This window comes from Stomoxys calcitrans, chromosome 4 (assembly GCF_963082655.1).
Source record: "Stomoxys calcitrans chromosome 4, idStoCalc2.1, whole genome shotgun sequence".
NCBI classification, from domain to species: Eukaryota; Metazoa; Arthropoda; class Insecta; order Diptera; family Muscidae; genus Stomoxys; species Stomoxys calcitrans.
The window spans coordinates 166,774,322-166,798,177 of NC_081555.1; the positions used below are offsets into that span (position 1 = coordinate 166,774,322).

Genomic DNA, 23,856 nt, shown 5'->3' on the forward strand with positions numbered 1-23,856 from the left:
CCAGGCGTTCATCATCATAGGAGGACATTCTAACCTCTGGGCTATGGTGGCCTCTATGTAGATCTCATGCTCGTGCGAATAATAGCCTTCAATGCTGCTTGACTATCTCTGTAGATACAGATCGATTTTTTCCTTTTGAATAGCATAATCACTGCTGACCTGAGTGCTGAGTAATCACAAGAAGTTCTGCCTGGAAGACGCTGCAGTCGTCACGCATTCGCAGAGAGGCGATAATGTCCAGTTCACAGCAATAAATGCTACAACTGGTCCCAATCTTCATCTTAGATCCATCCTTAAATATGTTAATTTGTGTAAACCTTAATACTACACTAAAGCCATAACGTCAGAATGGGAATCCTAATAAATAGTCCACTATTTTCATTCACACTTGTAAGTCCTCCTGCAGATCATTCAATTTGCTGTGTAGTGCGCGGGTATGTCCGACTGGACTTCTCCTAGGCAGGCTAAGCGGCAATAGTCTGAACAGTCCACTTTCTGCCGTCTCCTTTATAAAAAAATCACTTGGCTGTATTCGAAACATTACCTCCAGTAACCTTGTCGCAGTAGTACCCATAGTCCCAGTCATGAATCTTAAGACAACCCTTATATCTCTGCGCGTCCCTTTATCCTTTACAGGCCACCAAATATGACAGCCATATGTTAGAACTGGCCCTACCACCACCGAATACAGCCAGTGCATCCACTATAGTCGTTGACCCCACTTACTGCCTATAAGCTTCTGACATGGGTAGAGAGCCGCAAAGGCCTTCTTTACCCAAGAAGCTCTATTTAAATTCCAGTCTAATTGCCTATCGAGGATCACCTACACGCCCTGCAGTGTAGGTATTTCATACTATGGAATCCTCCTTCTTCTTGTAAACAGGGCCAGTTTCATCTTCCCTGCATTCACCTTGAACTCGCAATCCACAGTGTTAGGAAATTTACCATTGACGAGAATAACAAGATTTTCTGCATATGCATGCACCCTTATCCCTTTCTCCATCAATCTGAATGGAATCGCATCAATTACAAGGATCCATAGTGGCGGTGAAATGAGGCCGCCCTGGGGTGTACCCCTGTTTGCAGTGACCCTTATCTACGTTCGTCCAATACTGGTTATGATCTCTCTATGCGAAAGTTTTCTCATTATCCAAACTATCACTCTGTCATCTATACCTGCATTCCGTAACGCACTCAAACATATGCACATTGTTAAAGGCTCCTTCAAAATTCAGAAATATCGCCAAGATAAATCCTTATAATCCAGTCTCCTTCCAAGGTGATGGCCCACACTGTACCGAGTCCCCTGAACTGCTGTTTATATACGCGTGCTGGCATCTGGAGAAGTGGGACCCTACAAGTTCACTCCTTATGTGGAAATCCAAAAATCTCTCCAAAGTCATAACAAAGAAGGAGAAGAGACTGATCAGCCTAAAATCCTCGGCCGCGCTGTAATGCAACTTCCCTGCCTTCGGTACTAAAACCACCTTAACCCTCATCCAAGAAAGAGGTTTATAGGCATATTCTATACAAGCCCAAATCAAACAAGCCCAAATCACAAACAATCTCAGTCAGGTCCAGGTGACTTGTAAGGTCCGAAAAAGTGTAGAGCCCAAAGGACACTATCATAAGTAAAAAGCCTATTCGCCAAAATAGCTGCATCACCGTCCTCCATGATTACTGACTTGATTTCTGCTTTTTCCCTGAGCCCATGGCCCGGAAAATGTGTCTCAAGCAAATGCAGCAGAGTTTCTTGATGGGACTTGGTTTATTCTCCATCCGGCTTTTGTAGGTTTCCCGTGAATGGATAATTCTCCTTTATATTCGAGAGATCCTCGATCATTAAAAAAAGTCCTCTCTTTTGGACTTTCTCACTTCTTTCTCTCGTATCCTACCTGAGTTCACTTAGGTTCCTGTTCCACTACCTTATAACAATGTGAAATAACGTGAATGAGAATACAAATTGTTTAAGCCAATTGCATAAAAAATTATTTTCTTCCAAAATTTTAATGAAGACACGAAATTTCACTGAAAATTTCACCAGACACAACATTTCAGTTCAATATTCTCTTGCGACAAAATTTTAGTGAAATTTTCTATTATGACCAAGGGATCGATTATGGATTATGGAAACCTTAAAGATATCATCCTAGACCCATGCATATTTTTGCTAAAATATTCAGTAAAGGATTCTGTCTTAAATATCGCAACAAATTTCACCCAGTATCATATATAAAGGAACTACAGGCTCAAAGTAAAACCCCACGATGGGTTAAGTGTCGTATGGAAATGTACCACGTGGCACTCAATGTGTTAAAGATTGTTTTTCGTAATTTGCATCTCTGAAAATATTGTAGTTTTTTTTTATGTTTCTTAACCAATTGAGGCGCCTCAAGGTATGCTACAATTTAATATTTTCATTTGACCACCTCCGCTGCAGGCTTTGTATTCCAGTTATTTTGTACTATTTTTTAACGTTGTCTTTCTTCTCTTTTGTATTTTCTCTTTTATATCCCCCTTTTGTTGCTGTACACATTAAAGTAGCAACTCTCGACCTTTAGTGGCTGACACTGGCTATTGGGCAGAATCTTTGCCTTTAATGGATGCACCTCTCTGTGCTGTTATTGATCCCATTCGTGATTATCGTTGGCATGCCTTGCGCTGCGGAGGTCCAGAAACAGCTTCGTTCTTATGCGAAATGCCAGGTGAGATCAAAAGAAATGTCGTAAAACCCAAAATAAAAGAAGACAGAAAAGAATGGCCAGAAAATGAAATAGAACTTAATTAAAGCACAGCAATCAGAAATTGTTCTCTGCAAAATGATTGGGGCCATGATTTTACACATGACATCAATGGAATTTTTTCATATTCTATATGCTTTTATTGTTTTTCTTTTGTTCTTTGTCATTTCTTTTAAATCCACTGCACAGTTCCGACATGGGCTGACATTTGCATCCTCAAGGATATGCCAAATTTAACAATGCAATATATGGCCGATACAGCAAGCATTGAACTGATTCGCAATTGCCAGGAAGAAGGTCTTCTGAGGACAACATGCCGTGGCAAACAGGTAAGTGGGAATTTTTTCTTTTATTAAAATTTTCAATGTAGACAAATGGAATGTTTTTGTCGTAAATAATGGACAGAAATGGGATTGAGGACAAATGGATGGGAAAGAATCCAAAAAGTAGGTAGTCCAAAGGAAAGTTTGTGTAAAAATATTTTATTGTTAAAATTTAAATTTCTATAAAAAAAACAGTTTTTCTAATGGAAAGTCTTTAAATAAAATTTTAGCATAAGTTAGTCTACTAGATACACACCAGCAAATGCAGCTAAGAAACATAGCTGAGGGGTTACATACTTTCTTGAGATCTATTTTCTCGGCAGGACCTTGTCATTCCATTGTTCTCTTACTTGTCTTTGTAAAATTCTAAGACTGTCTAGCCATGTCCGTCCGTCAGTCGGTTGAAATCACGCTACATATCCTACACGTATAGACCTATCTGCCGATTCAAGGACTAAAGCCAATAACTGACGCATTTATCATTCGATTTCCACGAAATTCGGAAGTTATCTGTGTTTAGACTCTCGATATCCACACCGAAGATGGTCCAGATCGGTTTATATTTGGACATAGCTGGCACACAGACCAATCAAACGATCTAAGGCCCATAAAACAGCATTTGTTACCCGATTTCTCTGAAATTTGGCTCAGCGAATTGTGTTAGGCCCCTTGATATCCATGGCGAATACTGCCAAGTCAGTTAAGTTTTTGGCCCAATAAAAGGAAGACCTTAAACCGATTTTACTGAAATTTGGCACAGTGGGATGTGTTAGGCTAACCGACGTCCGTTTCTAGTTTGGTTCAGATCTGACCATCAGTTTATGAGGAAATCATCAAAACTCTTCAGTTGAGTAAGTTTAGGCCTTTTTTTGGATTGAAGTATAGAAAATCTCCTATCACCTTCTTTCATTTGCAATTCACCCCTTCATTTCCATTTCAGGATCGCGATAGAGCAATGCAGGATTTGATATGTCCCCGTGAACGCCTTGAAGCTCAACGCATCAATGACATCACCAATTCCCACTTTAAGTCCTTGCAAATCATCAACAGCATACCATCGGACAACAATGAGAACAATGACATTGAACTTCTACCCATGGATATCAACTATGGCAGCCATTATCCTGAGGAGTTGCAAACCGAGAAGAATACCGTGCAACGTTTGATTGAACAATTCAACGTGGACGAACTAATGCAAGCCGACGAACCTGCCAATATGGAAACTGTGAGCTCATTTTACAAAATCCCCGGTCTTATACCCAAGCCGGTAAAGAAATCGGCCAAGAAGGTGGTGGAATATCCCAAAAAGGATAATGGTGGCAAAAAGCAGGCCACAGCCGCAACACCAAAGAAGGATAAAAATCGTATGCCTTTGGAAATGGATGACATGATGTTGGGTGATCAGCCTCAGGGTGAGCCGGAGATGCCCGAACAAATTCTAAATGAGGAAGTGTCCAATGAAATAATGGAGCCATTGCCTCACATTAAGAAGACTAATATTCACAAAGAGGCCATGGAGAAAATGGAAAAGGAGGCCATAGCCATGAAGGAGATAATGCAAAAGAACAAGGAGAGAGAGGCAAAGAAGTTGATGGCAACAACAACAACCACCACAACAAGCACCACAGAGGCGACCAGCACTAGCACAGAAGAGCCTAGAACTTCATCTCCCACCTCATCCTCTACTACAGCAGAGGTCGTTGTCTCCACCAGCACTGTTAAGGATTTGGATGCCACCACCCAGCAACAGCAGCACCATCAACCTTCTCATCTAGCAGAGGAGTCCACCACAGATTTGGAATTGACCCATGGGGCAAGTTCTACCATACCCCCTGCCACCATAGGTCATCCAATGCATCCACAACAACCGCGTAGCAGTGTCATTACCGAGGAAACGGCTCATGCCCATGTCAAGGAGTCAGCAGACAACTCCCATTTCATACCACCCATGTTAATGGTGAAATCTCATTATGTGCCGCAGGCCAACAAACATGGCCACAATGAACATTCCCAACATGGCTTGACTCATGGAGAGCACTTGGACTACTCGCCATCATCCACCTCCAGCCCCAGTCATGGCAATGAAGATGCAACAATAAAGGGCCACTCGGAAGTGACATTACTGCTGACACCAACTACAACAACAACAACAACAGCAGCGGCACCCTCAGCCAAAGTGATAGATTTCGAGCCGACCGCACTACAGGCCAGGGGCCAACTTAGTCAGAAAATTGCCAGCGAACTAATAACGGAAGAAGAAACAACGGAAAATGGCAACATGATACCAATTACGACACAGCGTCAGCAACAGCATAAACAGGAAAAGGATCAGGATCAGGATGAAGATGCAAATGTGAATCCTCAAATTATGAATGCGGAAGAGGAAATTGCAAAAACTCAACCAGAATCAACGCTAGTCAGCAGTACCACCACCTATGCCACCATGGAGCCAGCAGCCGCTACAGCTATGCCCCTATCATCTTCCAGTCAAAGTTCCCCCGAACAGACCACACTAAAGCCAGTGGAGGAACAAGCAACTCGCTATGCTGTGGGCGATGCCTTTGCAGCCAAGGATTTGAATACAGCCAAAAGTCTAAAATCCAAACCTCGCTTGAATATGGCATCGGTGGAGACGAAACCAACCACAAAGCAAGAAGAGGTGACAACAACATCACCACTAATCCCAAAAACAGCACATTCTACTTGGGCAACATCTGGAGCAGAAAATACCGCAGACCAGCAACATGAAATGGTGACAACTACTACTCCCAATGCTCTTGTTGCAGATGAACAAATCAAATCTTTGGATAGGGGCAGCATCGAGCTGCTAACAAAAACTCCAACTACTGATGTGGACAAAGACCAACTGTATTTTGAAAGCAAAAGGGACCAAGAAGAACTATCGCCAAAAATCCAAGAAACAACAACCACCATCACCATTGAGCATGCCAACACCGACACAATTGCAACAGGAATAGGGCAACAACTTGCAACGGATATACAAACATTGGCTACATCCGGTGAAATGAAATCTGCAAATGAACAACACAAAACAGTAGCCATAGTGGCTACAGAGGAGGCGACCGAACCCATTCCCGAAACTCAGCCAGCTCAAGCGGATGCAAAGGATGTTATCGTGGAGAATGAAAAAGCTGCACACAGTTCATTGGAGCCAACATCCTCTACTACCACCACCACCGACGCCCCAGTCATTGTAACTACAACAGCGAAACCCACCACAGAAACAAATGAGAACACCACCAATGGCAGCACCACGCCGACTACAGAAAGCTCCACAACAACATCCAGCAGCACATTAACTTCTTCCTCAAGCGCACCTTCAGAGGCAGTTGCTTCGTCCTCATCACCATTGCCATCATCATCTACCACTACGACGCCATCAACATCATCGCCACCACCACCACCGCCAACAACAACATCATCGTCCCCATCGTCGGCGTCGTCGTCTTCGTCATCCTTTGAACCTGAGACTACGAGGAATTTCTTAAAAGTCACCACTGAAATGCCATTTAAACCAAATCGTCGACGTTCTCTAACCAAACCGGATACCGTGAGTTATATGAAGAAAATTCTAGGTTAAGAAATTCTAACAACCACAAAAAATACAACAAAAAAAAAGATTAAAGAAAAATACAACAAACATTCCAAAAGAAATTCAAAATAGAAATTTTTACACAACTGAAAGCAGTAAATGTTGTGTTTATTAGGGTGTACTGAATAAGAAAAGGAAAATGTCTAGGAATAGATTTTGTTTTTGTTTTGGTAGGTAAAGTTTTTATACAACCTTCATATTAAATTGATGGCGCGGAACTCTTATCGGCATCTCATTGTTGACTGCTTGGAGTTGAATATGGTTTACGTTTTCCCAACATCTTCCTCCTACATATATAACACTAAAGGTCTAATAAGGGCATGCTTGTCCAACAAGCAAAAAGTGTTATACAGGTTTGAGTATGCTCTGTGATGTTTGCAGGCACTTTAATTAAAACTGTTATACTCATTATATAGGACACAAAGCATACTAAAGGTGCTTTATCGGCATACATTTTTGTGTTTTTGAACTTAAAAACTGTTATACGTATCAACCATCAGCATTTTTTTGACAAAACTAAAATTTAACAAGCAAAAGGTATTATACGGCTCTTAAAAGATAACTGTTATACTTATAATGTAAAAAACAAAACATCATAAAAGAGTAATATCGATATGAATTTAAGCATGCACATTTCAATTCAATAATAATTACTGTTATACTCATGGCCCACTAGAGATGAATGAGGATTATATTGAAAAACTCATGTGGAAGTTTATTCAACAAGGAAAAACTGTCATATAGAGCATTTTCCAAACTTTTGATCTTTGTCAAACTGTTATAAGGAGCAGTTTGCCCAAAATGTGTAAAAAATTATGTGTGAAGAAAATTGAAAGTGCTAAAATTGCTATACTGGTAAAAATATTTTATCTTCACGATAAAAAGTCTTATTATAGTAAACTGTTATAAACTTATAGCATGATAAAATGCGTTTTACAACTATATCGAAACTATCCATCCGTTCTAATAACATTCTCGTCGTAATTAGCACGATTAACCTCCTTTTGGGATAATTACTGTGAAATAATAAAACTGTTATACAAATAAAACAGCAAGAAATATTAAGGATTTTGACGTATGGATTTGCTAGACAAGTTACTGAATGCGAAGTAACTGCTATATCATGTATTGGTATAATTTTTGACTTATAGAATAAACTGTCATACACTTAAAAATGCTTAAAAAGTGTTTTACAAGCCAATAGAAACAATTATTTCGTTTTAGTAACATTTTCATGATCATTGGTTCGATCAATCTCCTTTTGATTGTAAGTAACGGAAATTATAAAACTGTTATACACATATACACAGTAAAGAAAGTTATAACTTTGACGTGCTATGTTTTTGAGAGTTTGAAGGATGGCAAATAACTACCACGTGCTGTATTGGTATATTTTTAGATTTATACTTTAAACTGTTATACTCTTGTTATAAGCTAAAAATCATTTAAACAACATTTTTTCTTCTCTTATAACATTCTCGTGGTCATCCACTGGAAAAATCCCCTTTTGGGGTATTTAAGGAACAGATTGAAACTTTAATATACATAAATCAGCAAAAAAAAAATTGGATTTTGGATCAGACCTATTTGTTTCCCCGGTTACTGAACGTGAAATAACCAATATTTACTATATTGGTTTTGTATGTAAATTATAAAAATGAACTGTTATACTCATGTCGCATGATAAAAGTTCATTTTGACAGGTAAATATACAGAAAAAGTCTTTGCTTTGTCATAAAATTCAAGTGGTAACTAGCTTAATCCACTTTCTTTTTGTGTAGGTAACATTAAGAAAAAAAAACTGTTATACACATGAAACACCAAAAAGCATGGATCTTGAGACATAAAATCCATGCTTTTTGGTGTTTCATGTGTATAACAGTTTTTTTTTTTTTCTTAATGTTACCTACACAAAAAGAAAGTCGATTAAGCTAGTTACCACTTCAATTTTATGACAAAGCAAAGACTTTTTTTGTATATGTACCTGTCAAAATGAACTTTTATCATGCGACATGAGCATACTTTTATCATGCGACATGAGATCCCTTCCATCTTTTCTTAATATGCTCCAGACGGGACCATAGTTGGACAAACCTATGGCAGCTACATTGATTTTCTGTCTGTCCATCCTTCCATCCTTCCGTCCGTTTGTCCATCCGTCCGTCCGTCCGTTCGTCTGTCTGTCAAAAGCACTCTAACTTTTGAAGGAGTAAAGCTAGTCGCTTGAAATTTTTCACAGTTACTTTTTATTAATGTAGGTCGGTTGGGATTATAAATGGGCCAAATCGGTCCATATTTTGATATAGCTGCCATATAAACCGACCTGGGGTCTAGATTTCTTGAGCCTCTAGAGGGCGCAATTCTTAACCGATTTGACTGAAATTTTGCACGTGGTGTTTTGGTATCACTTCCAACAACTATGCTAAATATGGCGCAAATCGGTTCAATCTGGTATAGCTGTCATATAAACCGATCTTGGATCTTGACTTCTTGAGCCTCTAGAGGGCGCAATTTTTATCCGATTTGACTGAAATTTCGCATAGGTGTTTTGTTGACTTCCAATAATTGTGCAAAGTATTGCGTAAATCGGTATATAACCTGATATAGCTGCCATATAAACCGATCTGGGATCTCGACTTCTTGAGCCTCTAGAGAGCGCAATTCTCATCCGATTTGGCAGAAATTTTGTACAACGGCTTCTCTCATGACCTTCAACATAGAGATACTGCGCATAGAACTCGAGAAATGCGATCCATGGTGGGGGGTATATACGATTCGACCCGGCCGAACTTAGCACGCTCTTACTTGTTTTTTTTTTAATTATTGTGAAATATTTTTGTTATCAGTCCACCCTAATACACACATAGGTATTTACTCTCATACATACACATAGAGTGAATAAAACCAACAAAACAAAAAAACAAGAACATGAAAATTTAGTAAAAATAAAATATGCACCAAAATAAAAAGAAAACACACAAAATTCTAACATACAAAGAAACCAGGCTGCATTCATAATAGACAAAAAATATGTAGACTATGTAAAGCTTTAATCCTGTAAGAGGCATGGTGCTAGTGAATATTGACTCGAAGTTTCAAAGAAATTGGTAAAAAATGTTACAGATTCTGTTTAAGTTTGCATTCAACATAAGTTTTGGGGACAACAGCTAAAGGAAACAACTTTACAGTCAAACTTCAAAATTTACAGAGTATTAATAACGGCTAAGATATTTAATAAAAAAAAATCATTTACGATATATTAAACTTCAAAGTAACCTGTTTTACGGTAACCCATCGGCTCCCCACGCCATGCTTATTCTTTCGATACTCATCAAAGTTGTTACAATGTTTATACCCTACACCACCACTGTGGTACAGGGTATTATAGATTTGAGCATTTGTTTGCAACGCTAAGAAGGAGAAGAGCTAGACCCATTGATAAGTATACCGATCGACTCAGAATCACTTTCTGATTCGATTTAGCCATGTACGTCTGTGAGTCCAGGTACTCTTGTAATCAAAGTGCAGTTCGTATTTGTTGTCCGATTGTCACGAAATTTTGCACATGTCATTTTTTTGGCTCAAGGACAAACGCCATTGATTTTGGGCCTAGATTTAGATATAGCTTCCATATATATCTTTCATCCGATATGGCTTTTTAAGGCTGTAGAAGCCACAATTTTCGTCCCATCTTGGGTGTTATATTTGACGTCTACATATGTGTGCAAAATTTCATAAACATCGGTTCAGATTTAGATATAGCTTCCATATATGTATTTCATCCGATATGGCTTTTTAAGGATGTAGAAGGCACAATTTTGGTCCGATCTTCACACAATTTGGCATGGGATGTTTTATTTGACGTCTACACATGTGTGCAAAATTTCATAAAAATCGATTCAGATTTAGATATAGCTCTCATATAAATGTATCGCCCGATTTGCACTTAAATGGCCGTAGTAGCCACAATTTTCAACCGATCTGCACAAAATTTGGCACTTACTGTTTCGTTACTAATATTAACATGTCTGCAAAATTTCATCAAAATCGGTTCCGATTTAGATATAGCTCACATATATATGTTTATACCCTACACCACTACTGTGGTACAGGGTATTATAACTTAGTGCATTTGTTTGTAACACCCAGAAGGAGGAAAGATAGACACATTGATAAGTATACCGATCGACTTAGAATCACTTTTTGATTCGATTTAACTATGTCCGTCTGGCTGTCTCAGAATCTGTCTGACTCAGAATCACTTTCTGATTCGATTTAACTATGTCCGTCTGTCTGTTGTCTGTCTGTCTGTGAGTCTTTCCATATTAATTTGTGTACAAACTACAGGTCGCAATTTTCATCCGATCGTCTTCAAATCGGAAGTCTTTTGAAATTGAGTAAATCGGTTCAGATTTGGATATAGCTCTCATATATATGTTAGTCTGATTTGCAGTAATACTGCAATAAAATGGTCATTTGTTCACCGATTCTCTCGAAATTTGTAAGGAAGGATTTTCTTATGACTTCCGACATTACCGGTGAATTTCAAAGAAACCGGTGCTGATTTGGATATAGCTTCCATATATTTATACGTCCGATTTGCAGTGAATTTCATGGAAATCGGTTCAGATTTAGATATAGCTCTCATATATATATATCGCCGATTTTTACTCCTAGAGCCGCTGAAAGCTCATTTATTGACCAATCTTCCCAAAACTTCGTACAACTCTGTCTTCGACAACTGTGACCGTATATGAGAAGTTTGCTCGAAATCGGTTCAGATTTAGATATAGCTCCGATATATATGTTCGTCCGATTTGCAGTAATACTGCAATAAAATGGTCATTTGTTAACCGATTCTCTCGAAATTCGATATTACTGGTGAATTTCATAGAAATCGGCTTAGAGTTAGATATAGCTGTCATATATGTATATCGGCAGATTTTCACCCCAAGAGCCGCTGCAAGCGCATTATTTGACCAATCTAGCCAAAATTTTGCGCAACGCTTTCCTCGACGTCTACCACATTATCTGAGAAGTTTGCTCCAAATCGGTTCAGAATTAGATATAGTTCTTATATTGTACTTATAGGGTAGGTGTATGGTATTATACAGTCGGCACCGCCCGACTTTTGCCCTTCCTTACTGGTTTTATTTAAATACAGGTTTCTGAATTGCTTCTACACCTCCAACACCATATTTTGCGGTAACCCATCGGCACCGATTGCCAATTTTGCTAATTTATATACTCTTCTTGGACGCTTTTGGTGTTGGTTTTCAAATTTTTGTAATATAAATGTAAAACAACGAAACACGGTAAGCCATCGGCACCTGTTGTTGGTTATTTACCACACATTCTTTAATACTTACCTACATTTTGTAGAGAATTGCAATTGGAGCAATCATTTCCCACTTGTGACTCTTAAAGGATTAATTTTCTACATAGTCAATCCCCCCCAAAAAAAATAAATTATTTCTCAATAGCAAAGGAAAATAAAGGTAATGTTGTTGTAAAAAGTCATTTTTGAACTAAAACAAATGGAAACACTAAATTGTATTTACATAGAACAGGCATCATTAAAAAGAGAAAAATTAAGAGCACAATATAAACAACAATGTAGACATAAAATATGCAAAACATGTTGGTAAAGTCAATTTATAACAAACTAAAATTATAAAAGAAGAAACATAAAAAAGAAGTTTTATGGCCAATCCTGCCTCGACAACACAGAAAAGACAAAAATAAAAACAAAATGGATTCGAAAGTCAAAACAGCACAAAATATGATGATATGCAACCAGAAGAAGAAAATGCCAAATATATGTATGAAAAAAAAAACAAAACGTAAATATTTAATAAAATTAAAAAAAAAAAAACAAAAATAATTGAAAAGAAAAATAGAGAATTTTTTTTGGTAAATGATATAAAAAGAAAACAAAGAAAATGAGTTTACAAAAATTACATTTAAGTCATATTAGTAAAAATGAAAAAATTAAGAAAAAACCCAAAATATTTGAACACACCAAAGAGAGGAGTTAAGAAATAACAAAAATCCAATGAAAAAGAAAGCAGATAATTTCTAGCTGCAAAAATGAATTGCTAAGCGATTATATTTAACAGCCATTCCCCAGACCTCCATTACTAAACCCCAATACGTGTAGATGTGTATTTTTAAATTTTATATAAACTCCCGTTAATCATAACAAAATATCCATTACGTTGATAAAGCCAACCCATAATAAAACACAATAAACTATAGCAAAAAATTTTAATTGAAAAAATACTTACATGTATGTGTAAAAACAAAATACAATGCATACATATATTAAAAATTTTAATTTGATACCAAACACCGATTGAAATTAAAGCCATAAACAATTACCCAGAAAAGGAATAAAAAATCAAAGAAAAAAAAAAACAAAAATTAAATTCATAAAATTGCACAAGTCCATTATTGAAGAAAATAAAAGTTGATGAGGAAAAAAATAAATTGTATGAATAAAATTTAAAACAAATAAATATAATTAGTCAACCACATACAAATCGCCCATAACCTCTACCCTACTCCTATCAACTCTTCCTAGAAAGCTATTTGAATAGAAAATGAAGAATCCCCTACCCCATGACTCTCTGAAAAAAAAAATTAATATATTATGATCACAATAAAAACTAATTAATTTAATATAATAAAACAAACAACAACAACAAAAACTTACAGAAAATAATAACATGTGCGTTTTATTTCAATAAATGAAGGCAATTTTCATGGAATAGCAGCTACACCCATGGTAACGTATTTTTAATTAGATTATTTTGTATAAACAGGTTATTAAAATCAATGCGAACAACAAGGGAGTTTTTGCTGCACATTCGCAGATTTATAGTTTTTAATTATGTTTTTTTTTATCTTTTCGTCAATTGTTCAATTAAATTGGCTGCATACATTCCATAGGGTTTTATTTTAAAATTTAAGTCGTATTTTAGAAGTATAGGAAGGGAGAGGTCTTTGGTGCATCCACCATACACATGAACGCTTTCCGTAAATCTAAAAAGAAACAAGTAAAAATGGGCCAAGACTTTAAAGTGAGATATCAGTCTATATGGCAGCTATATCAAAATCTGGACCGACTTGGGCCTAGTTTCAGAAAAATGTCGAAGGGCTTAACACAACTCACTGTCGCAACTTTTGACAAAAATCGGACAATAAATGCGCCTTTTATGGGCGTAAGACCTTAAATCGAGATATCAGTCTATATGGCAGCTATATCCAAATCTGGACAGATTTGGGCCAAGTTTCAGAAAAATGTCGAAGGGCCTATCACAACTCACTGTCCCAAATTTCAGCAAAATCGGATAATAAATGTGGCTTTATGGGCCTAAGACCCTAAATCGGCGGATCGTTCTATATGGAAGCCATATCCAAATCTGGACCGATTTGGGCCAAGTTTCAGAAAAATGTCGAAGGGCCTAACACAACTCACTGCCTCAAATTTCGGCGAAATCGGACAATAAATGCGTCATTTATGGCCCTTAAACCTCAAATCCAGAGATCGGTCTATATGGCAGCTATATCCAAATCTGGACCGATTTGGGCCAAGTTTCAGAAAAATGTCGAAAGGCCTATCACAACTCACTGTCCCAAATTTTGGCAAAAATCGGACAATAAATGCACCTTTTATGGGCGCAAGACTTTAAATCGAGATATCAGTCTATATGGCAGCTATATCCAAATCTGAACCGATCTCAACCAAATTAAAGAAAAATGTCGAAGGACCTAACACAACTCAATCCCCCATATTTTGGCGACATCGGGAGAGATCGGTCAATATGGCAGCTATATTCAAATCTGGACCGATCTAGGCCAAATTGAAAAAGGATGCCGAAGGGCCTAACACAACTCACTGTCCCAAATTTCGGCAACAACGGATGATAAATGCGTCTTTTATGGACCCAAAAACTTAAATCGAGAGATCTGTCAATATTGCAGCTATATCCAAATCTGAACCGATCTGAGCCAAATTGAAGAATAATGTCGAAGGGCCCACTATAACTCATTCTCATAAATTTCGGGGACATCGAACAATAAATTCACCTTTTATGGGCCCAAATCCTTAAATCGAGAGACGGATCTATATGGCAGCTAAATCCAAATCTGAACCGATCTGAGCCAAATTAAAGAAAAATGTTGAAGAGCTTAACAGAACTCACTATCCCAAATGTTGGAAAAATCGGATAATAAATGCGTCTTTTATGGCCCAAAAACCTTAAATCGAGAGATCGGTCTATATGGCAGCTATATCCAAATCTGTACCGATCTAGGCCAAATTGAAAAAGGATGCCGAAGGGCCTAACACAACTCACTGTCCCAAATTTCGGCAACATCGGACGATAAATGCGTCTTTTATGGGCCCAAAAACTTAAATCGAGAGATCTGTCTATATTGCAGCTATATTCAAATCAGAACCGACCTGGGCCAAATTGAAAAAGGATGTCGAAGGACCCAACACAACTCATTCTCCCAAATTTTGGGGACATCGGACAATAAATGTGTCATTTATGGCAGAAAACCCTTAAATCGAGAGATCGGTCTATATGGCAGCTACATCCAAATCTGGACCGATCTGAGCCAAATTGAAAAATAATGTCGAAGAGCCTAACATTACTCACTGTCCCAAATTTTGGCAAAATCGGACTATAAATGAGCCTTTTATGGCCCCAAAATCTAAAACCGAGATATCGGTCTATATATCAGCTATATCGAAATCTAGACCGATTTGTGCGATATTGCAGAGTTATGTCAAAAGGCTTTACTTAACTCACTGCCCAAATTTCGGCGACATCGGACAATTCATGCGCCTTTTATGGATCCAACACCTTAAATCGAGAAATCGGTCTTTATGGCAGCTATATCCAAATCTGGACCGATCAGCGCAAAATTGAAGAAATATGTCGAAGGGTCTAAGACAAGTCACTGTCCCAAATTTCATCAAAATTGGATAATAAATGTAGCTTGTATGGGCCTAAGACCCTAAATCGGAGGGTCGGTCTATATGGCAGCTATATCCAAATCTGGACTGATTTGAGCCAAATTGACGAAGAATGTCGACGGGACTAACACAACTGACAGTCCCGAATTTCAGCAAAATAGAATAATAAATGTGGCTTTTATTGGTCTTAGACCCTAAATCGGCGGATCGGTCTATATGGGGGCTATACCAAGATATAGTCCAATATAGCCCATCTTCGAACATAACCTGCTTATGGACAAGAAAAGAATCTGTGCAAAGTTTCAGCTTAATATTTCTGTTTTTAAAGACTGTAGCGTGATTTTAACAGACGGATAGACGGACGGACATGACTAGATTTTCGGGTCGGAAATGGATATTTCGATGTGTTACAAACAGAATGACTAATGACTATAGGGTCTTAAGCTCATAAAAGCCAAATATATTATCCGATTTTGCTGGGACACTGAGTTGCGTTACGCCCTTCGACATCATTCGTCAATTTGGCCCAGTTCGGTCCAGATGTGGCATAGCTGCCATATACACCGATCTGCCGATTTTGGGTCTTAGACCCATAAAAGCCACATTTATTATCCGATTGTGCTGAAATTTGGGACAGTGAGTTGTGTTAGGGTCTTCAACATCCTTCTTCAATTTGGCCCCGATCGGATCAGATTTGGATATAGCTGCCTAATAGACCGATCCCTCGATTATAGGTTTTGGGCCCGTAAAACAGCGTATTTATTGCCTGATGTAGCCGAAATTTGGGACTGTGGGTAAAGTTAAGCCCCATGACATACTTCTGCATTATGGCACAGATCGGTCTAAATTTGGATATAGCTGTCAGATAGACCGATCTCTCGGTTTTAGGTTTTGGGGCCATAAAAGCCACATTTATTGTCCGACGTCGCAGCAAATTGGGACAGAGAGTTGTGTTAGGCCCTTCGACATCCTTCTTCAATTTGGCCTAGATCGGTCAAGATTTGGATATAGCTGCCATATAGACCGATCATCCGGTTTAGGGTCTTAGGCCCATAAAGGCCATATTTGTTATACGATTTTGCTGAAATTTGGGACAGTGAGTTGTGCTAAGCTCTTCGGCATCCTTCGTCAATTCGGCCCAGAACGGTCCACATGTGGATATAGCTGCCATATAGACCGATCTGCCGATTTTGGGTCTTAGACCCATAAAAGCCACATTTATTATCCGATTGTGCTGAAATTTGAGACATTGAGTTGTGTTAGGGTCTTCAACATCCTTCTTCAATTTGGCCCCGATCGGATCAGATTTGGATATAGCTGCCAAATAGACCGATCCCTCAATTATAGGTTTTGGGCCCGTAAAACAGCGTATTTATTGCCTGATGTAGACGAAATTTTGGACTGTGGGTAAAGTTAAGCCCCATGACATACTTCTGCATTATGGCACAGATCGGATATAGCTGTCATATAGACCGATCTCTCGGTTTTAGGTTTTGGGGCCATAAAAGCCACATTTATTGTCCGACGTCGCAGCAAATTGGGACAGTGAGTTGTGTTAGGCCCTTCGACATCCTTCTTCTATTTGGCCTAGATCGGTCGAGATTTGGATATAGCTGCCATGTAGACCGATCTTTCTATTTAAAGTTTTGGGCCCATAAAAGGCGCATTTATTATCCAATGTTGCAGCAAATTGGGACAGTGAGTTAGATTTAGCCCCCTGACATACTTCTGCAATATGGCCCAGATTGGTCCAGATTAGGATATAGCTGTCATATAGACCGATCTCTTGATTTGAGGTTTTGGGCCCATAAAAGACCCATTTATTGTCCGATATTGCCGAAATTTGGGACAGAGAGTTAAGTTGAGCCCCTCCACATATATCTGCAATTTGGTCTAGATCGATCAAGGTTTGCATATAGCTGCCATATAAACCAATATCTCGATTTAAAGTCTTGGCCCCATAAAATGGGCATTTATAATCCGACTTCACTGAAATTTGACACATTGACTTAGGTTAGGCTTTTCGACATCCATGTTGTATATGGTTCGGATTGGTTTATTTTTAAATAAAGGTACTAAAAGTACCAATATTTTGTTATGCACAATTGAACAATGACTTGTACTTATTAGTACTTGGTCCAAATCGGAACATATTTCGATACATACTGCTATGGGACATAAGGTATGCAATTTTCACCGGATTTTGGTGAAAGATGGTTTACATATATACTCGAGGTGTTGGATATCCCAAGTTTGGCCCGGCCGAATTTAACTCCTTTTTACTTGTTTCCAATTTCAATAGGCTTCGTCTCTAGGACGAAAAATAGGCTTGTACCAAATTTGAAGACGATCGGACGAAAACTGTGACCTTTACTTTGTACACAAATTAACACGGACAGACGGACGAAGCTAAATCGAATCAGAAAGTGACTCTGAGTCGATCGGTATATTTATCAATGGTTCTATCTCTCTTCCTTCTGCACTATGTTATAATACCCTGTACCACAGTGGTGGTGTAGGGTATAAATATGTCTTTTAGAGAAATGGCTGAAAATATCCCTCAGACAAGAAGATTGTTCCGAAAATTTTCAGATGAGTCGGACATCCGACATTTGGTTTGCTGGATGTGTTGGGAGTTATATTTTTGTATGAGTATCTCATCTTATAAAACCAGATCACCACACAAGCAAACAAAGTTCAAAGTACGAGTATGTATGCTACTATCCAACGATTCATAGACTCTGCGCAATCTGTAAGATTTGAACCCAAACCTCATAACCTTCTTCGATTTGAAAACATTCATACCTTTAAAATAAGCTGTCGTATGTTCTAGCCGCACGAAACCAACACAAAGGGTTAACTTGTCCCTACAGTACTAGACAGCTACCGAATAAAAGTAATAGTTGCCCAAAAAGTAATTGCGGATTTTTCATATAGTCGGCGTTAACAAATTTTTTCACAGCTTGTGACTCTGTAATTGCATTCTTTCTTCTGTCAGTTATCAGCTGTAACTTTTAGCTTGCTTTAGAAAAAAAGTGTAAAAAAAAGTATATTTGATTAAAGTTCATTCTAAGTTTTATTAAAAATGCATTTACTTTCTTTTAAAAAATCCGCAATTACTTTTTGGGCAACCCAATAGTTATACACAACAGACATGACATGGATTTTCTTTATCATCGTCATAATTGATGAAAAATAATCTGAAAACCAAATACCTACCAAAAACCTATGAAAACTTTGACTTTTTTTTATGCCTCTGAGGTTTGCATCAAACTTGCATGACTCCACAATACTACCATGGAATTTATTATCAAAATACCGAAAAACTTTAGGCATTTCTCTTAATAAAAAGGAACAAGGTTGTAAAAAAAAAATAAAAACAACAAAAACTCATAGACAGCAAACACTAAGACAATCATCAAGGAACCTTCATTAGAATGGGAAATTGCTTTGTAACGAATTTCCAATAGCTTTCCTGGCTGATCATTTTATCCCTTCCCCCGCAGAGTGGGGGTGTACATAAGACAGACAGAAGCAATCCGACGTACACCATTACACTGAACATAAAAGTTTACCTCCCAAACAAAACTGGTGAAGTGTTCATGAATTTTAAAAACTCACACATACAAGCAACACTTGCTCGGCTTGCCAAACCCCTTCACACAGCGGTGCCTTTAGCCTCATTCCTTTTGATGGCGAAAATCCTTCTTTCCATAGATATCGATTAGATTTGTTGTGCTGAGGTGTCTGTCTGTGTACCAACGGTCGGTCTATCGAAAGGGAAAACCTGAATTTTGCCAAAAAAAAAGGTTAAAACCAACAAAAGGTTGGCATATTGAATTGAATCGCAGGCATCTCTTTGAAGTTGCTGGCCATGTTTGGCCCCCGGCATGAATGAGTGACGGACGAACTGTCCGAGAGAGTGGGCGGGTGGCTGAGTGTTGGTTGAACAAATTTTTCAATTTAGAGGTAACAGAAACAATTTAACAACCATTGAATAAATAATAAATAAAGAAACAAATTGAGAGAGAGTTGTAATGGTGGTGGTGGTGGTGAGATGCGGGTAGGGGGAATAAAACTAAACAGAAGATAAGCCAGCAAAAACATTAAACAGAGATTGTTAAAGTTTTTGTGTTAAGGCCTTTGTTTTTGGCTTGCTGTTGCTTCTCATATTGTATTGATAATCGTCAAATATAAAAAGGAGGTCGGGCCATGAACCTACTTTAAATTCTACAAAACATAATTGGAGATTTCTTGATACAAGATAAACAGACTCAAGGAGAGATCAAATAGCCAATGTAGGTTGTGTGATGAGATTTCTAAGCCCTACACGAGCAATGGGATTTTTTGTGTAGGTAAACAGTTGAACAAGATTCCATGGATAACAAGAAATTTATATTGTTAATTAAAATTCCAAGAAACTTTGGTGTGAAGAAACAATTCATATTTGATAAACATGAAATTGTTTATCCATTTAATATTCAACGAATTCTTAATAAATGTACGAATAAGAAATTTGAAATTCTAAAAAAAAATTACCTCAACCCTCAAAATTGGCATTGAGAAAAAACTGGAAACAAAAGAGTTAAAGATAGCATCGAAATTCTTTTGCTGTGTGAATGCTCAGTGGATTTCGCAGAAGTATTCGGGACTGTGGATTCCTCATCGTCCAGAAATGACCCATGGGCAACAAAACATTGGAAAATGTTGATCTTACTTTAACTTTTATTGGCTATGACAGAATATTTGTTCCACTAGCCGAACGTAGAAGAGCGTTCCAAGCGCCTCGATCTTCTGCCGGATTGCACATGTAATCTTCGTTGTGGCTATGACAGAATATTTGTTCCACTAGCCGAACGTAGAAGAGCGTTCCAAGCGCCTCGATCTTCTGCGGGGTTGCACATTTATCCCTCGTTGTGGCGAGCCACTTGCTCCAAGTTCCGACGCTCGCCTCTAGCCGCCTATAACCTGGGAACAGATGCTGATGTTGGCCATTGGTTATTTGAAGGCACCAATAACTCGCCTTGTCATCTCGAGTATCATTGGCACTCAGTATTTAATTAGAACCAGTACCACCTGACTCCTAACTAGACTCTCCTCTCGAAAATCGGTGCAAATTTTATTAAGGAACTAGGGCAAGCTTCTCACATATCACTGAGTGCTGTCCGATTTTAAGCTCAAGGGGCCTCCTCTTTACAGCCGATTAAGAACGGCTTGTCGCAGTGCGACATCTTTTTGGGGGAAGTTTTAACATTGCATAATACCTCACAAATGTCGCCAGCATTAGGAGGGGATAACCAACGCTGAACATTTTTTCTGAAATTCTATCCAGGATTCGAACCCAGGCGTTCAGCGTCTTAGGCAAATATGCTAACCAAAGCGCTACGTTGACCTCCATGTTCGCAAGCACCGTACCAAATCATGGTGAAATCGGATGAAAAACACATTTTATGAACAACATGTAAAGAGGCGTTAAGTTCGGCCAGGCCGATCTTTGGATACCCATCACCTCAGGTATAAACGTAAACCGCCTTTCGTCAAAATCCGGTAAAAAATGCATACCATATGCCTCATAGCAGCTATATCGAAATATGTACCGAATTGGTCCAATTGTTCAATTGGTGTTTAAGAAAATATTGGTCTTTTTAGTAGCTTTACCTAAAAAAAAACCGATCGGAACCATATACGACACGGATGTCGAAAAGCTTGACATAAGTCACTGTGTCAAAATTCAGTGAAATCGGATTATAAATGCACCTATTATGGGGCCAAGACTTCAAATAGAGATATCGGTCTATATGGCAGCTATATCCAAATCTGGACCGATCTGGGCCAAATTGAAGAAGAATATCGAGGGGCCTATCACAACTCACTGTCCCAAATTTCGGTGACATGGGACAATAAATGCGCTTTTTATTGGCCTCAAACCTTAAATCGAGAAATCGGTCGACCCATCTAGGGCGTAACGTCACTCACTGCCCCAAATTTCAGCAAAATCAGATAATAAATGTGGATTTTATAGGCCTAAGACCCTAAATCGGTGGATCGGTCTATATGGGGGATATATGAAGATATAGTCCGATGTAGCCCATCTTCGAACTTAACCTGCTTATGGCCAAAAAAAGAATCTATGAAAAATTTCAGTTCAGAATCTTCATTTTTAAAGACTGTAGCGTGATTTCGACAGATGGACAGACGGACGGACATGCCTAGATTGTCTTAGATTTTTACACTGATCAAGAAAATGTATACTTTTTAGGGTCGGAAAGGGATATTTCGATGTATTGCAAACGGAATGACAAAATGAATATACCCCCATCCTTTGGTGGTGGGTATAAAAATAAACACATAAAATTCAGAAAAATGCATGAAATCTTTATTTGAATCGATGGTACGGTCCATATAATTTAATGTTTGAAGAATATTTCATGCAAATGTTGATCGTGACTGCTCCTCAAATGGTCCATCTGCTTAGTCTAATTTTGGCATACTCTTTCCAACATTTCGACCGATATCTCACGAATAAATCCTTCAATGTTGCCTTACAATGCGTCTATTGAAACGGGCTTGTCTGTATAGACATGAGCTTTAACATATCCCAAAAAAATAGTCAAAATGCTTTAAATCGCACGATCTGGGCGCACGATCTGTGGCCCGTCCCGTATGCGAAATAAAATCATCACTGAACTCGCCTCTCCACTAGTCCATTGTTACACATTCTGTGTGGCATGTGGCACCGTCTTGTTGAAACCTTATGTCATTCAAGTCAAGCTCTTGCATTGTGGGCAAAAGAAGTTGGATATCATCTCACGCTAGCGCTCACCATTCAAAGTTATGTTACGATTCGCATCATCTTTGAAGAAGTACGGTCCAATGATACCATCAGCCCATAAACCGCACCAAAGTGTGACTTTTTCTGGATTCATAGGTAGCTTCTGGCTTATCTTTACTACAAAATCGACTATTCTGCTTATTTACCCATTTCTGAACACAAAACACTGAACACTGAACTTTCTTAACAGAGCACTCATTTTGATAATAAAATTCAATAATTTGCAAGCGTTGTTTGTTTGTAAGACGATTCATGGTTTAATTATAGACCAAACTGAAGATGTTTGTCACTGAAACGAAACACGAAACGTGCGTGAGCTGTTTGAGCCAGTGTTGCCAAAAAGATAATAGCTAAAAAATCACCCTTTATAACTAGATTTTCATTTTTAGGACCTTAACGGTGTCCATGTGTCTGTCCATCTGGGCGTCCTTCAGTTGTAATCACGCTACACCCTTCTAAAATTCAGATATTAAGCTGAAATTTGCCGCAGACACACATGTTAAATTCTTGAGCGGGCCAAATCGGATCTACCGATTAAGGGTCTTATGCCAATAACAGCCGCATTTATCAATCGATCATCTCAATATTTTGCCCTAAGATTTTTTCTGCATTTTAAATTTAAGCAAATTTTAGTTTCGACGACTTAACCTGCATGCCCAATGTGGTGTATGGTATCAAGAGATCGGTTTCGCCCGACTTTATGAAAATAAACCGTGCAAGCAACCTAACAAAAGCGATCCATGGTGGAGGGTAAATACCATTCGGTGCAACCGAACTTTACACGCTTCAACCTGTTTTCTACTTTATAATACCCTACTCCACCATTGTGGTATTGGGTAACATAACTTAATGCATTTGTTTGTAACACTCAACACATGAAAAGTTGGACCCATTGCTAAGTATACCGATCAACGATTTGGTTAATCCATGTTCGTCTGTCTACCTGTCTGTCTGGCAGTTTGTTTCTTCATCTATTCATGGTAATTTGAATACAGGCCGCATTTCTATACCCACCACTATATGATAGGGGGTATATTCATTTAATCATTCCGCTTGCAACACATGGCAATATCCCAATATGAAATATTGGGTTGCCCAAAAAGTAATTGCGGATTTTTTAAAAGAAAGGAAATGCATTTTTAATAAAACTTAAAATGAACTTTAATCAAATATACTTTTTTTACACTTTTTTTCTAAAGCAAGCTAAAAGTTACAGCTGATAACTGACAGAAGAAAGAATGCAATTACAGAGTCACAAGCTGTGACATAATTTATCAACGCCGACTATATGAAAAATCCGCCATTAATTTTTTTTTGGATCAATATTTCCATGTGTTTTAAACTGAATTTCAAAATTTGTA

At 38.2% G+C, this 23,856-nt stretch overlaps 1 protein-coding gene across 1 annotated transcript in view; it reads left to right on the plus strand.

Moving 5' to 3' along the window:
• LOC106084297 (mucin-2) overlaps positions 1-6,703 on the plus strand; it is a 210,682-nt gene extending 203,979 nt beyond the window's left edge. Inside the window, exons 4-6 of the mRNA XM_059368174.1 lie at positions 2,542-2,705; positions 2,931-3,070; positions 4,005-6,703. Of these exons, the coding sequence (XP_059224157.1) occupies positions 2,542-2,705; positions 2,931-3,070; positions 4,005-6,665 (2,965 nt within the window). The 3' untranslated portion in view covers positions 6,666-6,703. The remainder of the gene's footprint in view (positions 1-2,541; positions 2,706-2,930; positions 3,071-4,004) is intronic.
• The last annotated feature ends 17,153 nt before the right edge of the window (positions 6,704-23,856 follow it).